Source organism: Amblyraja radiata, chromosome 13 (assembly GCF_010909765.2).
Source record: "Amblyraja radiata isolate CabotCenter1 chromosome 13, sAmbRad1.1.pri, whole genome shotgun sequence".
Lineage (NCBI taxonomy): Eukaryota > Metazoa > Chordata > Chondrichthyes > Rajiformes > Rajidae > Amblyraja > Amblyraja radiata.
Window position 1 is genome coordinate 61,117,151 of NC_045968.1, and position 21,079 is coordinate 61,138,229.

Genomic DNA, 21,079 nt, shown 5'->3' on the forward strand with positions numbered 1-21,079 from the left:
GCTGTAACACTACACTCTGCCCTTTATCTCTTTTACACTACCACGTATGATATAATTTGCCTGTTTTATTTTTACAGTAACATCACAATAATAAACCAATCCCAATCCCATATACAGGCAAATGAGACAAATGTATGAAGGCAAGTTGGGCCAAAATAGACACAAAATGCTGGAGTAACTCAGCAGGACAGGCTGCCGTCTGGAGTTACTCCAGCATTTTGTGTCCATCTTTGGTTTAAACCAGCATCTGCAGTTCCTTCCTACACATTGGGCCAAGATCCTGTTTCTGCATTGTATAACTCCATAATCCTATGGCCTTGGCAAAACTTGGAGTGTAGAATGGAGTTCCTCCAGGAAGCGGAATGGGAGGAGGTTTAATCAAAATGGCCAGGAGGCATCCAGCACCAAATACAAAGTGCTGGAGGAACTCAGTGGGTCAGGCAGCATCTGTGCAGCAAATGGATAGATGTTAATCCCGAGGTTAATCCCCGGGTTCACGGGACTGTCATATGAGGAAAGATTGTAAGGACTGTACTGTACAGACTGGGCTTGTATTCAGAATTTAGAAGGATGAGAGGGTATCTTACAGAGACATATACAATTGTAATTGGACTGGACAAGCTAGATTCAGGAAAAATGTTCCCAATGTTGGGGGAGTCCAGAACCAGGGGCAACAGTCTAAGAATAAAGGGGAGAAAATTTAAAACTGAGATGATAAAAAAAAAAATCACCCAGAGCGTTGTGAAGGTGTGGAATTCTCTGCCACAGAAGACAGTAGAGCCAATTCACTGGATGAATTAAAAAAAGAGTTAGATAGAGCTCTAGGGGTTAACGGAATCAGTGCCTCTGGGGAGAAGGCAGGCACGGGTTACTGATTGTGGATGATCAGCCATGATCACAATGAATGGTGGTGCTGGCTCGAAGGGCCAAATGGCCTCGTCCTGCACCAATTTTCTATGTTACTATGACATTTCAGGTCAGGACCCTTCTTCAGACTGATTGACTGTTAATTCAGAACATTGCCAATGCCGCATGCATTGATGCTGATTTACCCGTATGTAGAGTTGAAGTGGAGCTCTCTGGCAGACAGATCGGCATTATATAATCCATCATTTTCACTTTACTTGGTAGTTCCAACAGCGCAATGTCATATTGAAAAGTTGACCCATTGTAACGGGGATGAGTGATGATATTTTTGGCATGATACTCTTGTTCTGTCTCTTCTTTTCTCAATGTTTTCTGCCTTCCTGAAACACAAAGGCTGGGAAGTGATGGAAAATGTATACAATCCCCAGCTTCCAGTCTGCAGTAAATCAGGCCCTTGAGTCCCACCTAATTCCATGACTTCTCAATTTCTCTGTTCATAGTGACCAGCACAAAGAGCATGACATTCTGAAGTCCTGTTACTTTTCGTGTGGCTAGAGTTCCCAGGACCAGTACACGTGAGACGTGTTGTGACTACAAACCTGGCCTGGCATTGATAGATCATCAGTCAGCAGTGACTGAGATGAAGCTTGAACTAGTCTGACATTTGTAAAGCACTTTAACAAAACGACAACGTACGCAGTATAATTAGAAAATATATTCTATCTTTTTAAAGATAAATTGCAGTAATTTAAAATCTGGTCAATCACAAGTGATGGCGAATTTAAAAAAAAATTCTATGAACTGATTTTCAGTTATATTAATCACACCACCCAATGAACTCTCCTGAATATAAGCAAGCAGGTTTTTTAAAGCAAGGTTTAAAAATGATATTTTAAAACATTGAATGCATTGAGGCAGATTTTCGGTTAGGTATTATGAAAATAAACTTGATTGGGGACCAGGTGGGCGAATGGGAGTAACGTTCCAAGCTGGGGCTTTATCTGTTTCTGGGGCGTAGATGTTGAGGGAGAGCAGTATTTGATCACTGTCCTTCATTCCCTCAGCTGGTGATGGTGTCCAACACAGCAGTATGTTTCTTAAAGACAGAACTTTGGGGAGGCAAATCCCACCTCAGTCAATCCTTCTTTTCCCACTACCATTGGCAGAAAACACAGAAGCTTGAAAGCACACAACACTGATAATTCCGGTATTTATATCTCTTAGTCCGTTCAGTGAAATCACCAACTAGAATGCTTTAAATCATCCTTTATTTCACCATGGTGACCAGGTTTCTCTGTACCGCCCTGGGAAGCTCTCCCAGTGGATCACAGAGAAACACATGTGCTCAAACAAAGGAATTAACATTTATATGGTTGATACAGTGGGAGGTAACTTACAAAGGGTGGTGATTCTAGACCAATAACTATAGTATCACACGGTTATATAGGTGGGGACTATCTTTCTACCCAATTACAATCATACACAGCATAATACATCTTAGCCAATGACAATAGCATTAAACATCACATAAACATCACATGTTTTCCAGGAAAAATTATGTCACAGCAAGGATAATGATGTCAAAACTAAATGATGTCAAATTTAATTTGACATGATGTTAAATTTAACTAAATGATGTCAAAATAAAGAAATTGAAACTTAACTCAGAATACTTAAACCTGAGTCCTAAAGTATCCCCAATTCTACATATTCTCATTCCTCCATTTTATCATTCCATGATAACTCCCCATGTTCCTACATATACCTTCCAGTCATTCAAACATTCCTGCACCTTATCAACATACACAGTCTTTGCTTCATCACATACTTCATCCCATCTCACCAATAACATTCTCGGAGCACCTTTGCCTTCCAGTGCTGTCTGCATTCTCCCCAATACACATTTTACAACTGCTAATCCTACAAAAATACAAATAATCGCAATAGCTCGGTACGTAGCCATGTTGATTAGCCAGTCTGACCAACTTCCGAAGCCCCAATTACCCCATTCACTTGCTTCTTTCAACTTCCTGCTTTTAGTGTGTTCAAACCCTTAACAATCCTATACGTTTCAATAAGATCCCCCTCATCCTTCCAAACTCCATAGTATACAAGTCAGCTCTCTAAAACTGCACACAATACTCCAGGTGTGGTCTCACTTGGGCCCTGTAAAACTGCAGAAGGACCTCATTGCTCCCAAACTCAAATCCTCTCACAATTAAGGCCAACATGCCACTAGCTTTCTTTACTGCCTGCTGTACCTGCATGCTTACTTTCAGTGACTGATGTACAAGCACACCCAGGTCTCGTTGCACCTCCCCTTTTCCCCATCTGACCCCATCCAGATAATAATCTGCCTTCCTGTTATTGCCACGAAAGTGAATAACCTCACATTTATCTACATTATACTGTGCCTGCCATGCATCTACCCATTCACCCAACCTATTCAAGTCTCCCTGCATTCACATAACATCCTCCTCACAGTTTTCACTGCCACCCAGCTTTGTCTCATCTGAAAATCTGCTAATGTTACTTGTAATCCCTTCATCTAAATAGGCACAGGGACTTTTACTCCCTCCTTTTGGCATGCATCATCAATTTTACAAGGAGCATGGTAACATGGCAATACTCCGTAATTATGATTCTCCATCCTTGCTATCACCATCACATTGCAGTGCATCTCCTTCACATAGGTGATAGATTACATCGGCATGCTCTATTTTTCGCAGACCTGATGGCTATCAATGTCCCAAGATAGATGAACAACAGCGGTATGTCCATCGTGATTTATCCTAGAAAGGGATTTCTTAAAGGAAAAGGTTAGTGTTTTATGTCTTCGGCACCATACTGACAATGTTAGTGGTGAAGGTGAACCCACGCATGCCTCCTCTCCACCTTAGCTGCAGTAGGGGTTGTTAGAAGGACCTGGTAAGGTCCTTCCCACTGAATGTCCAATCTCATCCTCATCCGATTCTTGATCATTACATAAGTACCAGGTTCAATTTTAGAAGGAGTGGTTAGAGTGTACATCTCTCAATGCTCTGGTTAATGATAAAATATAGTTAGTCATTTCCATAGTTGTGTGATGAAAGTGACCAGCCTTTGTAGTATTCTGGTTCCATGGGGTTCTGAGTGGACGGCCATATCCAATCTCTGCTGGACTCAACTGAGCCTCCATTGTTGGGGTGGTGCACATCTGGAATAGCTCCACAGGGAGTAATTTAACCCAACTGGCCCCTGTTTCAGTCAGTAATTTGGCAAGTTTATTTTTCAGAACGGCCAGGTCCTAGTGCCTGCAGAAACTATCGACAATCCAACCGTCTTACTCAGAAAATTCAGAGAGCTGCGTGACCTGCCCTCGAACCGCATCCTTGAAAGATCAAGATTTTTCACCCATCTGCAGCAGGTCGACGAACCTGTCGAACGCTTCATCAGTGACTTACGGCATATGGCTACACGGTGCCGCTTCGGTCAGTTGACTAATGAGTTAGTACGAGATAAGATTGTGGGGGGAATAAGCGATCGCAAGCTAAGAGCTGAACTACTTTGAAACGCAGAATTGTCTTTAGATCAAGCCATTCATTCATGTTGCATGGCGGAGGTCGTCGCCCCGCTCGCAGACTTTGACCCTCCCAGCCCACAACAGCAACACAACGTTAATTTTGCTAACTACTCTTCCCGCAATGTTTCAAATGTGCCTATGAAAAGTTCTAATGTGCCTGCCACTAGAGGCCCCAACTGCAATTATTTCCACTCTAGAGGGCGCCAGTTCTGCGTAGCCCATGGGAAAGTTTGTCACAACTGCAAGAAGCCTAATCATTTTGCGATGTGTTGTCGGTCTCGTGGGAACGCTACTTCAAGGACAAATCTGCGCCTGCTACAACAAGAACTGTCAGACTCTGACTCCCAAGAACACGATAGTGCTTCCCACGGGAATGATTCCGATAACACATACAACGACTCAGCAGAACTATCTCCTACGCTCCTCAGCTGGACCCAGCAGTGACCATGGTGATAAACACCAAGGCCCTGACCGCCAAGGTCGACACGGGTGCAAAGTCAACGTAATGTCGCTAAGAGAGTTCAACAAGATCAGGAGCATGGAGCTAATGAAAAATGACTCCTCCACCCTACATGCCTACGGAGGGGATGTTTTGCACCTACTGGGGAAAGCTGATTTGAACAAACAAAAAACCTAATATTTTATATCGTTTGACCTAACTCTGAAACCTTGCTTGGCATCATCAATGCATGACCTAGGGCTGGACTATTTTGGATGTGCTGTCCACAAACTCTGTTTGACAAAGGAGCCAACACAGCAGCTGCTGTCCCAGTACAAAGACCTGTTCGACAACAAACTTGGCAAGCTGCCCATGACGTACAGGATCGCCGTAGATCCTACATTTATATCAGTGGTCCGTTCACCGCACAGAGCTCCCCATGCAATGCAGGAAAGAATACACACGGAACTAAAACGGATGGTTTCCATCTGTTATTGCCGAGGTCAGCGAACCACAGATTGGGTCTCCACTATGGTCGTAACCACCAAGAGAACAAAGAGGAGTTACAGGTCTGCATCAACCCCAAAGACCTAAACACAGCGATCAAATGCCCGCACTACCCGATGAGAACCACAGAGGACGTGGCTGCACAGATTGGAAACGCAGCGATATTCTCAGTTCTTGATGCCAAAAGCTCTTTCTGGCAAATACCACTGGACCATGCATTATCTGCTCTGACGACTTTTGCGACACCATTTGGCCGTTACAGATTAATAAGAATGCCATTCGGCATCAACTCAGCCAGCAAGGTTTTCCAACGCGCAATGGAACAGTTATTTGCAGAATATCCACATGCCATCATTGTCGATGACATCCTAGTCTACGGTCGTGACTTAGCCGAACATGACGCCAACTTGATAAATGTACTAAACGGTGCCAGACTCAAACTCAACCCACACAAGTGCAGATTCCGAGTTCCGCAAGTCACCTACGTCGGCCATGTGTTCACCAGCAATGGATTAAAACCCGATCCGCTGAAGACTGCAGCCATCAACGAACTGCCACTCCCACCGACGTTACCAGTTTGCAACGATTCCTCGGTATGATGAACTATCTGAGCAAATTTATTCCCAACCTCAGCGATCTATCTGCCCCCCTGCGACAACTGACGCACATGGACACAGCATGGTCCTGGTATCCGCAACACCAACGAGTCTTCGAGGCACTCAAGCTCCAGCTAGCCAGCGCACCGACGCTGGCGTATTTCAACCTCAAGCTGCCAATCATCATCACCTGCGATGCATCCCAGTACGGGCTAGGCGCAGCATGCCTACAGACAACCAGCGACGGCGATGTGATGCCTAGTTCCTAGGCATCACGAACCCTAACAGACACTGAACAACGCTATGCTCATATTGAAAAGGAGCTGCTCGCTGTAGTTTTTGCCTGTTCGAAATTCAAGGACTTTATTTTTGGAAAAACTATCACTGTTGAGACTGACCATCAGCCACTGGTCAAAATCTTGAACAAGCCCATCTGGCTGCCCCGACTCATCTACAATGCATGATGATGCAGCTACAGGGTATTTGATTTCCACATCGTATACAAGAAAGGTAAAGACATGCACATAGCAGACACGCTTTCCAGAGCCCCGCGAACTACCAGTGAACACCACCTCATCGAACGAGACATTCTCAGTCCTGAAAGTCTCGTTCGTGCCGACTGACCAAATACATTGCCTTGCCGAACACACAGCTGCGGACAAGACTTCACAACTGCTAACTACGTCATAAGGAACGGATGGCACCACAAACAGTCAAACACCCCGCCAGAAATACGACCCTACTTCCTGGTTCGTGACGAACTAGTGCTACAGGACGGGATAATCGTCCAAGGCCATAAGGCAGTCATCCCTCCCACTCTACGGGGCGAGTACTATGACGATATCCACAGAGGCCAACCCGGCACAGAGGCCGGGGCCAAAACATGTTCTACTGGCCCGGGATGACAAGGCTCATACATGAAAAGACCAAATCGTGCGCCATCTGCAACAGCCTAACACCACACCAGCAGAAGCAGCTCGTCCTGCCTCAGCCAGCTCCCTCCCTTCCATGGTCTTCACTGCCCGCCGACATCTTTGAATGGCACGGGAAACACTACCTTCTTTTGGTGGATTCCTACTTGAGCTGGTTCGAAATTTACCTACTTCCAACGATCACCTCCGAGACAGTGATCCAGAAACTACAAATCCACCTGCCCGTGCATAGGGCACCTGTCCACCTTCAAACTGACAATGGAAGACAATTCACCAGTCAGAAATTCAATGACTTTGCCAAAGGGTGGAATTTTCAACACGTCACCTGCAGCCCAGAATATCCACAGTCCAACGGACTTGCCGAGCGTGCTGTTCGGAGCACTAAACAACTCATGGAGCGCACCTAGCAAGCAAAATCCGACATCCACCTCGACCTACTCAACCTGTGGAACATTTCAAGGGACAGCGTTCTCAGCTCCCCCGCCCAGCGGCTAATGTCTCGCCAGACGCGTCCACCACTACCTGTGTCCCAGCAACAGCTGCAGCAGCAGGACCTCTCTCCCACCGCGATACAAAAGCGAGTTCAGTTTATATGCGATACCCAAAAGCAGTTTTATGACAAGACCAGCAAGCCGCTTAAACCACTAGTACAAGGACAAGTGGTGCGCCTACAAACTGACAAAGGACATACCAAACTAGGGCACAATCATGGCCCCTCAAAGGAACCGCGCTCCTGCCTGGTCGAAGTGGATGGTGTCCTCTACAGACGCAACTGTCAACATCTCCTTCCAGTGAGGGAACCTCGTCTGGTGCCTGCAGGTCCTGATGCCCCACCATTCGTGTTTACATCGACGCCTGTTGCAGCCATCCCGTCACCCGCTGCGATTAAGACCACACACTCCGAACGTAGGTTTGCCCCAGCATCTCCTGTTGTAACCGGTACCCCGGGCTCCCCTCGTTGGTCTACCCCCGATTCCCCCATGGCGGTCTCTCCCCACAAGCCCATCGGGTCACCAGCGGCATTACCAACCCCAGTCCCCATCTTTTTGGAAGGAAAAGGGGTTGAGGCGGTACCCTACCGCACGAGGGCCGAGCAGGTTAGTAGGCCACCCACTAGATACGGCGATTTTCTTTAATCTTACTATACTCTCTCAGCATATTGTTTAAAGTGTCTTAGTTGCTTTTCATTTCTACAAGAAGAGATGTAGATTGGCTATTGCATGTTAGCCAATCAGAATGCTTAGTAGTAATAACCCCGCCCGGTGCATTATATTCAGTAGATGCAGCAAACTGAACGTACAATGTACTGCATATTTGACACTGGAATGTCTATTAAAGATGCTTACACCTTTACCTGCGTGCGTCAGGTAATTACACAAGCCACACGATCTTGTGAAGTATCTCAGCAAGCGATGCAATAGCAATTAGCTCTTTCATACCTTGTGATTCATTTTTGCCAAAAATTTCACACAAAATAATTAGATTCCCACAATACAAAATTTACACATCAAAATAAATTCCACAATAAAATAATTTCCACAATACCCCTCCACAAAACTCAGAGTATTTTAGAACGACAAAAGTTAACAATGAAGGAAGTAATTGAATTCAATAGTAAATCTGAAGAATCTGTGTACTGCTTTGTGAAAGTACTGGACCAAGCAGAATTCTTATCAGCAGAAGAATACTGTTATCAGAAAAATGTGATATCGTCCTTACTTCAATCTTAAAGCAAAATCATACAAACTTAAGCAAAAGCATGAACAAATTTAAGCAAGAATATAAGCAAACTTAAGCAAAAATAAGTCACTATATACAAAATTAAACCACACAAACTTAAACAAAAACATTCAATAAAACACTTTGACTAAACAGTATTTAGAGCAGTACTTTTTTGATCGCAGACCTGAAATACCACAGACACTCCGTCCCACCTTGTAGGCTGTGGGCCGAGGAGCTTTATTCCAGTGTTTCGTGACCCAAGTCACAGAACTACATGAAATTGTCACATATTGTGTAAAAATAGTATATAAATCACCCCTGAAACTCGTCATGAACAAGACTTGCACATTTTTATTAAATTGGAGAAAAAACGGAAAAATTCCGGGTATTTTTCGTCCAATCAAAGCACGTTTAACATTGAGTTGTATGCCAGTTGGCCAATCATGCGCTTTGCTTCAGGCTAGCACACAACATGGCTGAGAGGACTTCACTGATGCCTGTTTTACTGGAGATTCTGATGAAGGTTCTCTGTTGTTCTGTGGAATACATGTTGTGGAAACTTGCAGCAGGGTAATTGAATTTAGTGAGAAAAGCATTAAGTAGTCTGAAGAATGTGCAGCTGTGGATAGAAGTGGAAGAAAGTCTTGAAAGCAAAGTCCCTGCTGAGATGCTGCAACACAAAGTTGTGAAACTTTGTGAATCAACTCAAACTGAAAGGTAAGATCTAAAGTCTGAATTTATGAAAATTAATCTGTATGGACTTTAATTAATTTAATTGCACCCTTTTATAATGTGAAAAAATGAGATTTGAAGGCTGTACATTCACTCACTCACTCACTCACTCACTCACTCACTCACTCACTCACTCACTCACTCACTCACTCACTCATTTATTCATTCACTCACTCATTCATTCCTTCATTCATTCCTTCATTCATTCCTTCATTCATTCATTCCTTCATTCATTCACTCATTCATTCACTCACTCATTCACTCACTCATTCATTCCTTCATTCATTCATTCATTCATTCATTCATTCATTCATTCATTCATTCATTCATTCACTCATTCATTCACTCATTCATTCACTCATTCATTCATTCCTTCATTCATTCATTCACTCATTCATTCATTCACTCACTCACATTCATTCATTCATTCATGAAGTTGAGGGCCTAAACTATGTGTATCCATAACACAAGGTAAATTAAACATTGTCACTAATGCCAGCTTGTTGTAGTCTAATAAGTCTTTAACATCTAATCTCGGAGCTGCCTGCGATAATTTACCGGGAAAAAGTGCTCCGATCGCGGGGCCTATGTACTTACCATAGTGAAGCCGTGGTCTCAATTAAGAAGCGGCCGATTCGCCAATGCGGAGCCGCGGATCTTCTTCGCGGGTGGGGGGGGTGGGTTGGGGGGAAGGCTGTAGAAAGTGCCGTCCGTAACGGCACTTATCAATAACTTATCAATGGACTTATCAAAACTTATCAAAAGACTTGGACATACATCCGCACACACACCCACATCCATCCGCACGCAGACATACATGTACACATCCATGCACACACATACATCCACACACACATCCACACATACATTGCACATCCATCCATTCGCACATACATCCATCCACACATACATACACACTTACATCCACACATCCACAGATACACGTTTGACAGGTATACACACACACAAACTACAGATACTCAAACAATGCAACACTTTTAGGGTTATTTTAGGTTAAAGGTAATAGCCCTCATTTGCAAAGACACCATCTCTATAATATATATATAGGCTCATTGTAGCTTAAAATGAATACTCATCGAGTAAACATCAGAGCATTCGATTCTTGGTCAGAATGTGACATTTACATCAGAAATAAGACAGGTCTCTTACAGGTCTGCCACCCAGCCTGGCACTGCCCCAGTCCCACTATGGCCGTTACCCCCACTCTCCCCACTATGACAGTCAGTGGGGTTCAGTAAAAGGGGGAACCCAGAGGATCTGTCCTGACCCTTTAATTAGGCAGGTTCATGAGCCCTTAAAACATGGGACCTCTGCTGCAGTCTCATTACATTTCCTATTAAAGCGACTGGAAGATGCCTTGCCTGGAAACCTGGAACTGCCCCAGTCCCACTATGGCCGTCACCCCCACTCTGCACACTGGCAGTCAGCGGGGTTCAGTAAAGGGAGGAACCCACAAGAACTGCCCTCACCCATTAATTAGGCTGGTTCAGGAGCAGGACCTCAGCGACAGTCTCATTAAAAAAAACACTCACAATTATATTCATCATATTATTTTTATATAATATAATTATACTTAATTATATATGATTACATTCATATTTACAAGTCATATATATATAGGTATAATAATATATAGTTCAAATAGACTGCAACACGGAAATAGGCCGCCCATGGTGTAATATGGGTATTGGCCACTAATTGACGCTTACTTTCCAGATCTCATTTTCTAATTAGTTTAATTAATTAATGTGCAACGTTTGGCAATGATGAGTTATGACATCCTTCTCAATTATATTTCATCTAAATCTGTGGAAAATGCCATGTAGTTCGGTGACTTGGGTCACGAAAACTGATTTCTAGATACATTTTTGATGCTCGGCCCACAGCCTATTGGCGCTGAAGTAATATATCAATTTTTACTTCAGCCCGAAACCCCTCCCCAACCTTTTACACAGTACAGGCTCTCAAAGTAATTTATAATGTTATCCTGACTTTCTACCTCAAAGCTGATTTTAAAGTAATTTTTTTAATTATTACTTCAGCCCGAAACGTATTTCCAGTTACCTCAATACATAAATGTTCCCTCAGCTGAACCCCTTCATCAATATAACCGACCCAATATCAGTGTTTTTTGGACCACTAACCTCAGTCTCTTCGGGAAGCCTCTCGAAGGCCAGCGAATTGCTGAGCAGCTGGATCAGCGAATCGGAGGAAAACCGATGGAATAAAATCACTCATCGGGGGCCCAATTCCTAGACTCCCTGACCCAACACTCAACCCTTTTACCGCAAACCTGTGAGGACCTCCTCTGAGATCCCGGACAACAACTCCCAAATGATAATTCCGGTATTTATATCCCTTAGTCCATTCAGTGAAAACACAGACTAGAATACTTTAAATCATCCTTTATGTCACCAAGGTGACCAAGTTTCTCTGTTACCGCCCTCCCAGTGGATCATGGAGAAACACGTGCTCAAACAAAGGAATTAGCATAAAATATGGTTGCTACAGTGGGAGGTAACTTACAAAGGGTGGTGATTCTGGACCAATAACTACAGTATCACATGTTTATATAGGTGGGGACAATATTTCTACCCGATTACAATCATACACAGCATAATACATCTTAGCCAATTACAATGGCAGCAAATATCACATAAACATCACCTGTTTTCCAGGGAAATGACACAGCAAGGATAATGAAACTTAACTAAATGATGTAAAAATAAAGAAATTAAAACTTAACTCAGAATACTTCAACCTTAGTCCTAAGGTATCCCCAATTCTACATATTCTCAACACCAGACTCAGAAACAGCTTCTTCCCTTCTCTAAAAAAGCTTCTAAACAGTCCTCCTAATAGTTAGGGCACTGTTTGATTCACCTCATTAAGCTGTAAGAATTCAGAGAAGAGTAACAAGGATGATCCTGGGTCTCGGCGGCTGAGAACTAAGGGCAGGCTGTGAAATGGACCTTCACCTCTTCCCCCACCCTCAAACTCTTGACAGTCACTGGCCATCATGCCTTGTGGCTACAGGCCTGCCTGGTGGAAAGATGTTTTCAGAAGCAGGACACTCACCCAAGATGACTTTAAATGACGTGATGTTGATGAGCACAGAGTCGGTCTGCTCTGGGTTGTCTGGGTCAGAGGGAAGATGAAGACAGTGTGCAGCAGTCACGACCCACTCCTTTCCTGCAGCACAGAGGAACAGTGACTTAGTGTAAGCATGCACAGGCTTCTTTCTGTCAGCACAAACAACAAGCCTGTCCCCATGGGTCTCTGCGGCAGAGAACGAAGGAGAGGCCGTGATATGGGCCCTGCAGCACCGGGCCCTGCAACACTGGGCAGCACAGCACTGAGCCCTAACCCACAGCACTGGGCCTCATCTTACAGCACCGGGCCCCACCCTTCAACACTGGACCCCTACAGCACAAGGCCCCACCCCACAGCACCGGGCCCCACCCCACAGCACCGGGCCCCACCCCACAGCACCGGGCCCCACCCCACAGCACCGGGCCCCACCCCACAGCACTGGGCCTCATCTTACAGCACCGGGCCCCACCCCTCAACACTGTACCCCTACAGCACAAGGCCCCACCCCACAGCACCGGGCCCCACCCCACAGCACCGGGCCCCACCCCACAGCACCGGGCCCCACCCCACAGCACCGGGCCCCACCCCACAGCACCGGGCCCCACCCCACAGCACTGGGCCTCATCTTACAGCACCGGGCCCCACTCCTCAACACTGGGCCCCTACAGCACAGGGCCCCACCCTACAGCATCGGGCCCTTACAGCACAGGGCCCCAACCCACAGCACCGGGCCCCAACACACAGCACCGGGCCCCAACCCACAGCACAAGGCCCCTACAGCACAAGGCCCCACCCCACAGCACGATGACACCAGGCACCACCCCCCTCACAGCACCGGGTTCCACAGCACCAGGTGGGGCAGGTGGGATATGAATGGGGCAGCAGAGAGCAGGTAGAGGTATGTTAGGCAGGGAGAAACTTGTTACTAGGTGGTTACTAAGGCAGCGGGCCTCAGCATTAAATCCCTGCTTTTATATTTTAGTCCTCTCAAAATTAATGTTAACATTTCATTTGCCTTCCTTATTACTGACTTAACCTGCAAATGAACCTTTTGAGGGTTTCTGAACCTGCACTCAAGTCCTTTTGCACTTCCAATTTCTGAATTCTCTCCCCATTTGGAAAGTATCAGGAGCGGAAAAGACTACAAAAAGTAGCAAACACTGCCCAGTTCATCATCGGCTCTGACCTCCCTACCATCGAGGGGTTCTATCGCAATCTATATCAAAAAGGCTGGCAGCATCATCAAGGGCCCACACCATCCTGGCCACACACTCATCCTTCACTACCTTCAAGTAGAAGTTACAGGAGCCTGAAGACTGCTACGTCCAGGTTCAGGAATGGCTACTTCCCCACAGCCATCAGGCTATTAAACTCAACTCATACAAAACTCTGAACATTCATAGCCCATTGTTTGTTTATTTGCACTTTATCTGTTTATTTATTCATGTGTGTATATATTTATATAATGGTATATGGACACTGATCTGTTCTGTATTCATGCCTACTGTTTTCTGTTGTGCTGAAGCAAAGCAAAAATTTCATTGTCCTATCTGGGACACATGACAATAAGCTCTCTTGAATCTTCAAAAACTGCATATAAAATACTTTAAGTTTTTGCAGTAAAGAAAACCTTTCTTTAGAAAATGTTTTGTGTGTTGATTTGATTGCCTGGTATAGTTCGACTGTGTTAGTGTGTGCAGTGCACCTTTAATGGTTCTCCTGACCTAACAACCTCACATCACATCAATTTCAACATGGAATAGTGATGTGAATACAACATTTAGTTTGATTTCAATTTCCATCATGAAAATTGAAGTCAAACTAAATGGTGCATTTACATTACTATGATCGCTTTCAAACTTATCTATTTTACTGTCATACTATTATAACAAATTCTGGTTCCATGATGACTCATAAACAAGATCACAAATCACATATTGAATTCTCAAACACAATGTGATTGTGATAAATTGCAGAGCTGCCAAGTTTCACCGAGTGTAGTGGCCATTTGGCTTGTTTTGTGTGTCATTGATGATGGCATGTGTCTTTAAATTTTAGACTGCCAGTTATATTGTGGGTGGGATTTATGATGTATTTTTGGGCATGTTTGGAGCTAAGTTTCTTGCACAAAAGCTTAGTTTTTAGTTTAGTTTCAGACCAGCATGGAGAAGGTTTACCCTTTGACCATGCGAAGTGTAACGGAGACACAAGGAGTTTTCTAATGTTTAAAGCGATAAGCTGGAGTTCGATGAAGATTATAGTAATGAGTCGGAAGAGATTTGGATGTATCTTATTGTTATTCATCAACAGTAAAGAATGTATTCATCAAAAGACTGCGTTTTGGAAGATTTGTCTGTGAAGAAGACCTGAAGGTCTCTGATGGTGAGCTCGCTGCGCATAAAGATATTCCCTCTTAACCATGCAGTTTAGATGGGTTAAACTACTTTACGATAGACCTACGGCAAGAATACTAACTAACAATACGCTATCTCCAAAATTTCACTTATCAAGGGGTAATAGGCAAGGGTGTGCCTTATCACCATTGCTATTTGCCCTTATGATAGAACCGTTGGCCGGAAAGATTAGAAATCACCCGAATATTCACGGATATAACACTAAGGACTCAAAGAATAAAATTTCACTATATGCTGATGATATCCTTTTATATATTACTAATACACAAATGAGTATACCCACATTAACACTAATTGAGGAATTCGGCTCTTTTTCAGGATATAGAATATATTGGAATAAAAGCGAAATTATGTCTTTAAAACCACAGGATTCGAGACACTTACTAAAATTCCCCTTCAAAATTGCAACAGAAAAATTCAAGTATCTGGGTATTCAAATTACGAGAAGACACAAATCATTATTTAGTGCCAATTTTATACCACTATTAAATAAACTGAATGATATGATTAAATTTTGGAAAACGCTTCCGCTCTCATTGATAGGTAGAATTAACGCTATAAAAATGACTTTCTTACCACAATTAATATATTTGTTTCAAGCGATCCCAATATATATTCCAAATTTTTTTTTCTAAAAACTAGATTCCACTATCACTAATTTTATATGGGATTACAGAACACATAGAATTCAACGAAAGCATTTTTGCAAATCTAAAGAAGTTGGGGGTTTATCATTACCTAACTTTATGTATTACTACTGGGCAGTGCGTATTAAGAACATAATGTACTGGCTGGATAGTTCCACTCAGCAGTTGGAGTGGATAAGAATGGAGAAAGAGGAGTGCTATCCGCACGATATAGGAACGATCCTGCTCTCACCGATAAAATTGAATAGTATAATATGTAGGAAGAACCCAATTATTCACAATATAATAAGAATTTGGAAACAAATAAAAGTATCCTTGAAATTAAATAATTTATCAGTACTAACCCCACTATTGAACAACCCCGCATTCAAACCTTCTCTCATCGACAACACATATCAACAATGGGATAGACTGGGGATTAGGAAAGTAGGGGATTTGTATGAATTGGGCAAACTGTTATCATTTCAACAATTAAAATTAAAATTTAAATTGAAGGATAATCAATATTTTAAATATATACAGGTATGTGACTTTATGAAGAAATATACACATAGATTTCAAACTGTATTTTTAGACCCTTTAGAAGAAGCAATGAATATTAAGGCTGATTCACAAAAATTAATATCATACTTTTATAATAATATTTTATATAGAGAATCACCCTCAACAGAAGCACTAAGGGAAGATTGGGAACATGAGCTAATGATAAAGATCGCGAAGGATAGATGGGAAAAGTATTTGATGAATACACATAACTGTTCTATTAATGCAAGACATAATTTAATTCAATTCAAATTATTACATAGACTATATTATTCAAAAACGAGGTTTAATAAATTTTATCCAAACGTCTCTCCCAGATGCGATAAATGTTTGTTTCAAAACGCTAATATAACACATTCATTTGTAGGATGTACAAAGTTGAATAAATTTTGGAGTGATATATTTGATATATTTACAAAGCTCTTCAAGTCAAGAATAGAACCCAAAATGGAATGGATTATATTTGGAATAATAGGAGAAGATACCAATTTAAATAAAGACCAAAATGTTTTTTTTAATTATGGGTTAATAATTGGAAAGAAATTGATACTTAAATTTTGGAAAAATACAACCATACCAACTGTTAAAATGTGGATTAGGAATATGATGGACATAGCACGCCTTGAAGAAATGAGACTCCGACTAATAGATAAATATGACCAATTCTTAAGGAGTTGGTCTCCTTTCATCGACTTTTTGGAATCATGTGATGCAGCGGTACCATAAGGATTGCTGATTTCAGTTCATGACGTGGATAGATCTACATCTGCGAATACAGATTTGAAAAATTCTCTTTTAAGGGGCCTTCTCTTCTATTTCTACTTTCCACTTTTTATTTTTTATTTTATTTTTTTATTTTTTATATACACACTTCACGTTTTTCTACTCTCTACCATCTATTTTTCCACTTTTTCCCCTTTCTATTGTTTTCTTTTTCTTGTCTTGCTTACTTCCTTCTCATAACATAAAACTAGAGGTTGCACATAGAGTGGATTACGGTATGACATAGTTGGCACCTAAAATTAGGTTCCACTGTATTGTTTTGTACTGTATTAACTTCTAATAAAATAAACAAATAAAAAAAAACAAAAAAATTAAAAAAAATAAAAAAACCATGCAGTCTACTTAGCGGCTAGAGGGAGTACTCGTGAACGATATAAAAATCTGCCGCTTCATTCAGTCAAAGGGTCCCTCTGGGACAGAAGATTTGGCTAAGATCTCAGAAGAGGTTTGGCCAGAAGACTGGTTCCAGCCGAGGAACTGAAGATAATAGGTCTCGGCCAGAGAAGGCCTTCAGGTCTATCGACAGCATTGAGACTTATCTGAAGATCTAAAGACATCATCACATAAATTGTGAGTAAAAATTGACTATTATTCTTTGAATTTGAAGCTGCAAAGCTTTAATTTTAAATGGCTTCTGTATAAAGAGCCAGAAAGTATTTTTTCCAATCTGTCTGGAGAAAGGAGACCAACCTTGGAAATTGTTTTGAAGTGTTGATAACGCATTCCTTTCGAACTATCGTCATCTTTATGCCCATGGATGTTGGAGAGATGTTATCTGCAATATCAGTTTGTTATTGTTCCAAGAAATTATGTTTACATAAAGTTGGAGCAGAATTCAGAGAAGACTCAGTTCATTTAATTTAAAGACTTGGCGATCTGCCAAGACTCTTTAAAATCATGGAGCCAGAAGATGAAGAAAGAGCCATGCCTGAGGAACCACGAGGTGGCGATGAAAGACCAATTAGACAACTTAAACTCACTGAGAAAGGCCAACTTCTAGCTCAGAAGGGAGCCAAGAAGGAGGAAAACTCGATATGGGAACAAGTTAATGAGTCAATTGATAGCTACAGAAAACTCAGGTATCGAGAAGAAACAGATAATTCACAAGCTGCCTATTTGAAAGAAACCGAAAAGAAGAGAAACGGATTATGGAAACAGGTTACCAGATTAATTAAGAAACAGAAGAAATTAATGGAATCACAACAGAAAGTGATCAAGGTGAAATCTAATATGAGCCAACTATTGAACCTCTGCCAGGAAGTTGACAAGAAACAAGATGTGCTGTTGGGTTTACAGTCGTCTCAGGAAGAACACATAAGACACACCCAATGGGAGGAAGACAGGGTGAAGATATTCAATGTTTTCATGGATAAGGCAGAGGAGTGGTTATCTGAAATTATGCCACAACTTACGAGCTTAGTAGCTGGAAGTGCAATGCAACAAGGTGCCAGAAGGAAGATGAGATTGCACCTGGGGATAGTATCTCTAATATATCTCCACGAGGATCAGGACATAAATCTGGTTCTTCAGCCAGTTCGGTATCAAGGGCTTCTGCTCGATTGGGAGTTGAAGCTGACCTAGCTGCTCTCTCAATAGCAGCGGAGGCCTTGAGGATGAAACATGATATTGAGAGAGAAGAAGAAGAGATGAGGCGACGAAAGAAACAACTGAAACTAGACACAAAGATGCGGTGGCCAAAGCAAAGAAGGAGATATTGGAAAGAGAGGGTTCAAGATGCAGCTCTAGATCATCAAAGACGATGAGCTCTGGACCAAGAGAAAAAACTGCTCCAAGTGAGTCAGCAGTTGGATCAATTCCACAATCGAGGTCCATCGGATTTCATGGTTTTGAAAACCCATTGTAAGATGGGTAAAACCCATTGTAAGATGGGTACAACCTCATCTCAGCAAATGAGAGCTAGATCGAAACAAACTATTAATGGAGTGTCCATGGATGCTCGAGATAAACCAATAGCAGACCACGCTTTTCCGAGGCCCGATGTACAGGCTCGAGCAAGCCAATTTGAGTCACAGAGGCCTGTTTATCAACAGGTGGAGGTAAGCCAAAGTTATATGGATGGATTATTAGCATTGGTGAAAAAGCAAACTGAATTCAACCAGATCATAGCTCGACAAAATACTTCTCTCATTCTAGCGGTATGAAGCTTTCGTAAGGGCATTAGAAGAAGTATTAGAAATGAAAATTACGGATGAAAAGGAGCGCTTACGATTTCTGGTGAAGTACACGTGGAAGTGTTCATGTACTTGTAGAAAGTTGTCAAAATGAGCCAGACAGCCATGGCTATAAAAAGGCGAGAAGGTTACTTAAAGAACGTTTTGGTAATGAACAGAGGATTGCTAACACATTAATGGAGAAGGCCCATGCTTGGAAAGAATTCAAGCTGCAAGATGGGGAGGCATTGAGGCATGCAATATTTCTGAGAAATCTCGGCCACATGGAGAAAATGAATCTTCCAAGTAATACTAGAATCATCATTAGCAAGTTGCCCAGAAGACTGAGAGAAAGGTGGAGATACGAAACAGGTGGAATAATGGATAAGAGGAACCAAGTAGCCAGGCTACCAGACCTGGTGGACAAGGAAGTATGGTACAGGTTAGAGCCACACTACGGGACTAGTGAAGATCATAAACTGATTGCAACTAGCAAAGGTTCTACCTTTACCAAAACTGAAGAAAGATCAGAACCTAAGAGAAGTAGTTTTGCTATCACAACCATACCCGTGGAAACGACAGACGGAATGAAAGGAAATGTGTCTACTAGCAAGCAAACAGTATTTTGTTTCTTATGTGATGAAGTTGGTCACACCATATGATGGTGTCGAAGATTCAAGATGAAAGAATATGAAGACAAGAAGGATTTCTTGAAAGAGAAGGGAATCTGTTTTGGATGTTTAAAAAAAGGCCATATGGTGAGAGACTGTAAGAGTCCTATAATTTGTTATAAGTGCAGGCAATATCATCCTGAAGCACTTCACACTGATAAGAAGCTACCAGAGCATTGGGAAGAGGAAGAACTGGAACAAATAGATGAAGAGCTATCAGAGCAAATAGAAGTGGATGAACTGGAGCAAACGGAACAGAAGAAGAAGCCAACTACTAGAGATGCTATCACTTCACCTCAAGTAACTGCTCATATTGGGGCCGGGGTTGAAGCTTGTAATTTTTCTATCTTACCAGTACAGGTAAGGAACAGCAAGACGAATACAGTGTTGCAAACATATGCTTTTCTGGATCACGGAAGTTCGACTACCTTTTGCACAGAAAACCTGACGAGAAGGCTGAACATCACAGGAGAAGAGACTATGATTCGGTTACGTACCATGACTAAAGATGAAGAGAGCAGGAGTCATTACATTACGAGTATGGAGATATCCAGTCTGGATGAAGATAATTTTATACCAATATCTGAAGTGTTTACACATGAAACCATGCCTATTGGTCGTCAAAATATACCAAGACATCAAGACTTGAAACAATGGCCTTGCCTAAAGGAGGTCAGGATATCTGAAATAAATTTTTTTAAAGCATTGGAACCTATACAGATTGTGATGAGCCAAGGTGATGGATCGTATGTTACAAAAACCAGACTTGGATGGGTTATCTATGGCTCCTTGAGACGGAACAATGAAAACAGGAATCAGAAGAACTATCCTGCCATTGCTGTTAATCAAATATCTACTGATGAATTAGAAAAGCCGGTGATGAAGCAATACCATCATGACTGCAATGAAAGTACCAGCAAAGAATCTGAAGAGATGTCGAATGAAGAGTTGAAGTTCATGGATATTATGAACTACTCAGTAACGATTGACTGACACTATTGTGTGCACTTACCTTTCAAACAAGAAAGTGTCAGTTTGTCGAAAAATCGTCATAAGGCTGAGCATAGCCACCAGAATTTGAAACGTAAGTTTGGCGAGAATACAAAATTTCATGAAGTAAGAATCCCTTTGAAGAATAATTTCTACAAGGGTGATTGCTTAAAATCCAAGTCAACTGAGCAGGAATCAATTCAACCAGTAGAACATCTGACTTCCCTTTGAATTAAGGGAGGATTCATACTTTACAAGTAGATCAGCGACAATTGTGAAAGCATTCCACTAGATGACAGAGCCAAAGAAACCAGAGAGTTGGATTTGGACAAAGAAAATCTGCCAATGGAAAGAGCATTGGCAGTTACTAATGTTGTACAACTGAAATA

The 21,079-nt window shown here is 42.3% G+C and overlaps 1 protein-coding gene across 1 annotated transcript in view; it reads right to left on the reverse strand.

The window, feature by feature from the left end:
- Positions 1 to 21,079, reverse strand: part of LOC116979509 (mannan-binding lectin serine protease 1-like) — a 73,358-nt gene that overhangs the window by 12,096 nt on the left and 40,183 nt on the right. The window contains exons 3-4 of the mRNA XM_033031019.1: positions 12,457 to 12,570; positions 1,053 to 1,247 (exon numbers count right to left, since the gene is read on the reverse strand). Of these exons, the coding sequence (XP_032886910.1) occupies positions 1,053 to 1,247; positions 12,457 to 12,570 (309 nt within the window). The remainder of the gene's footprint in view (positions 1 to 1,052; positions 1,248 to 12,456; positions 12,571 to 21,079) is intronic.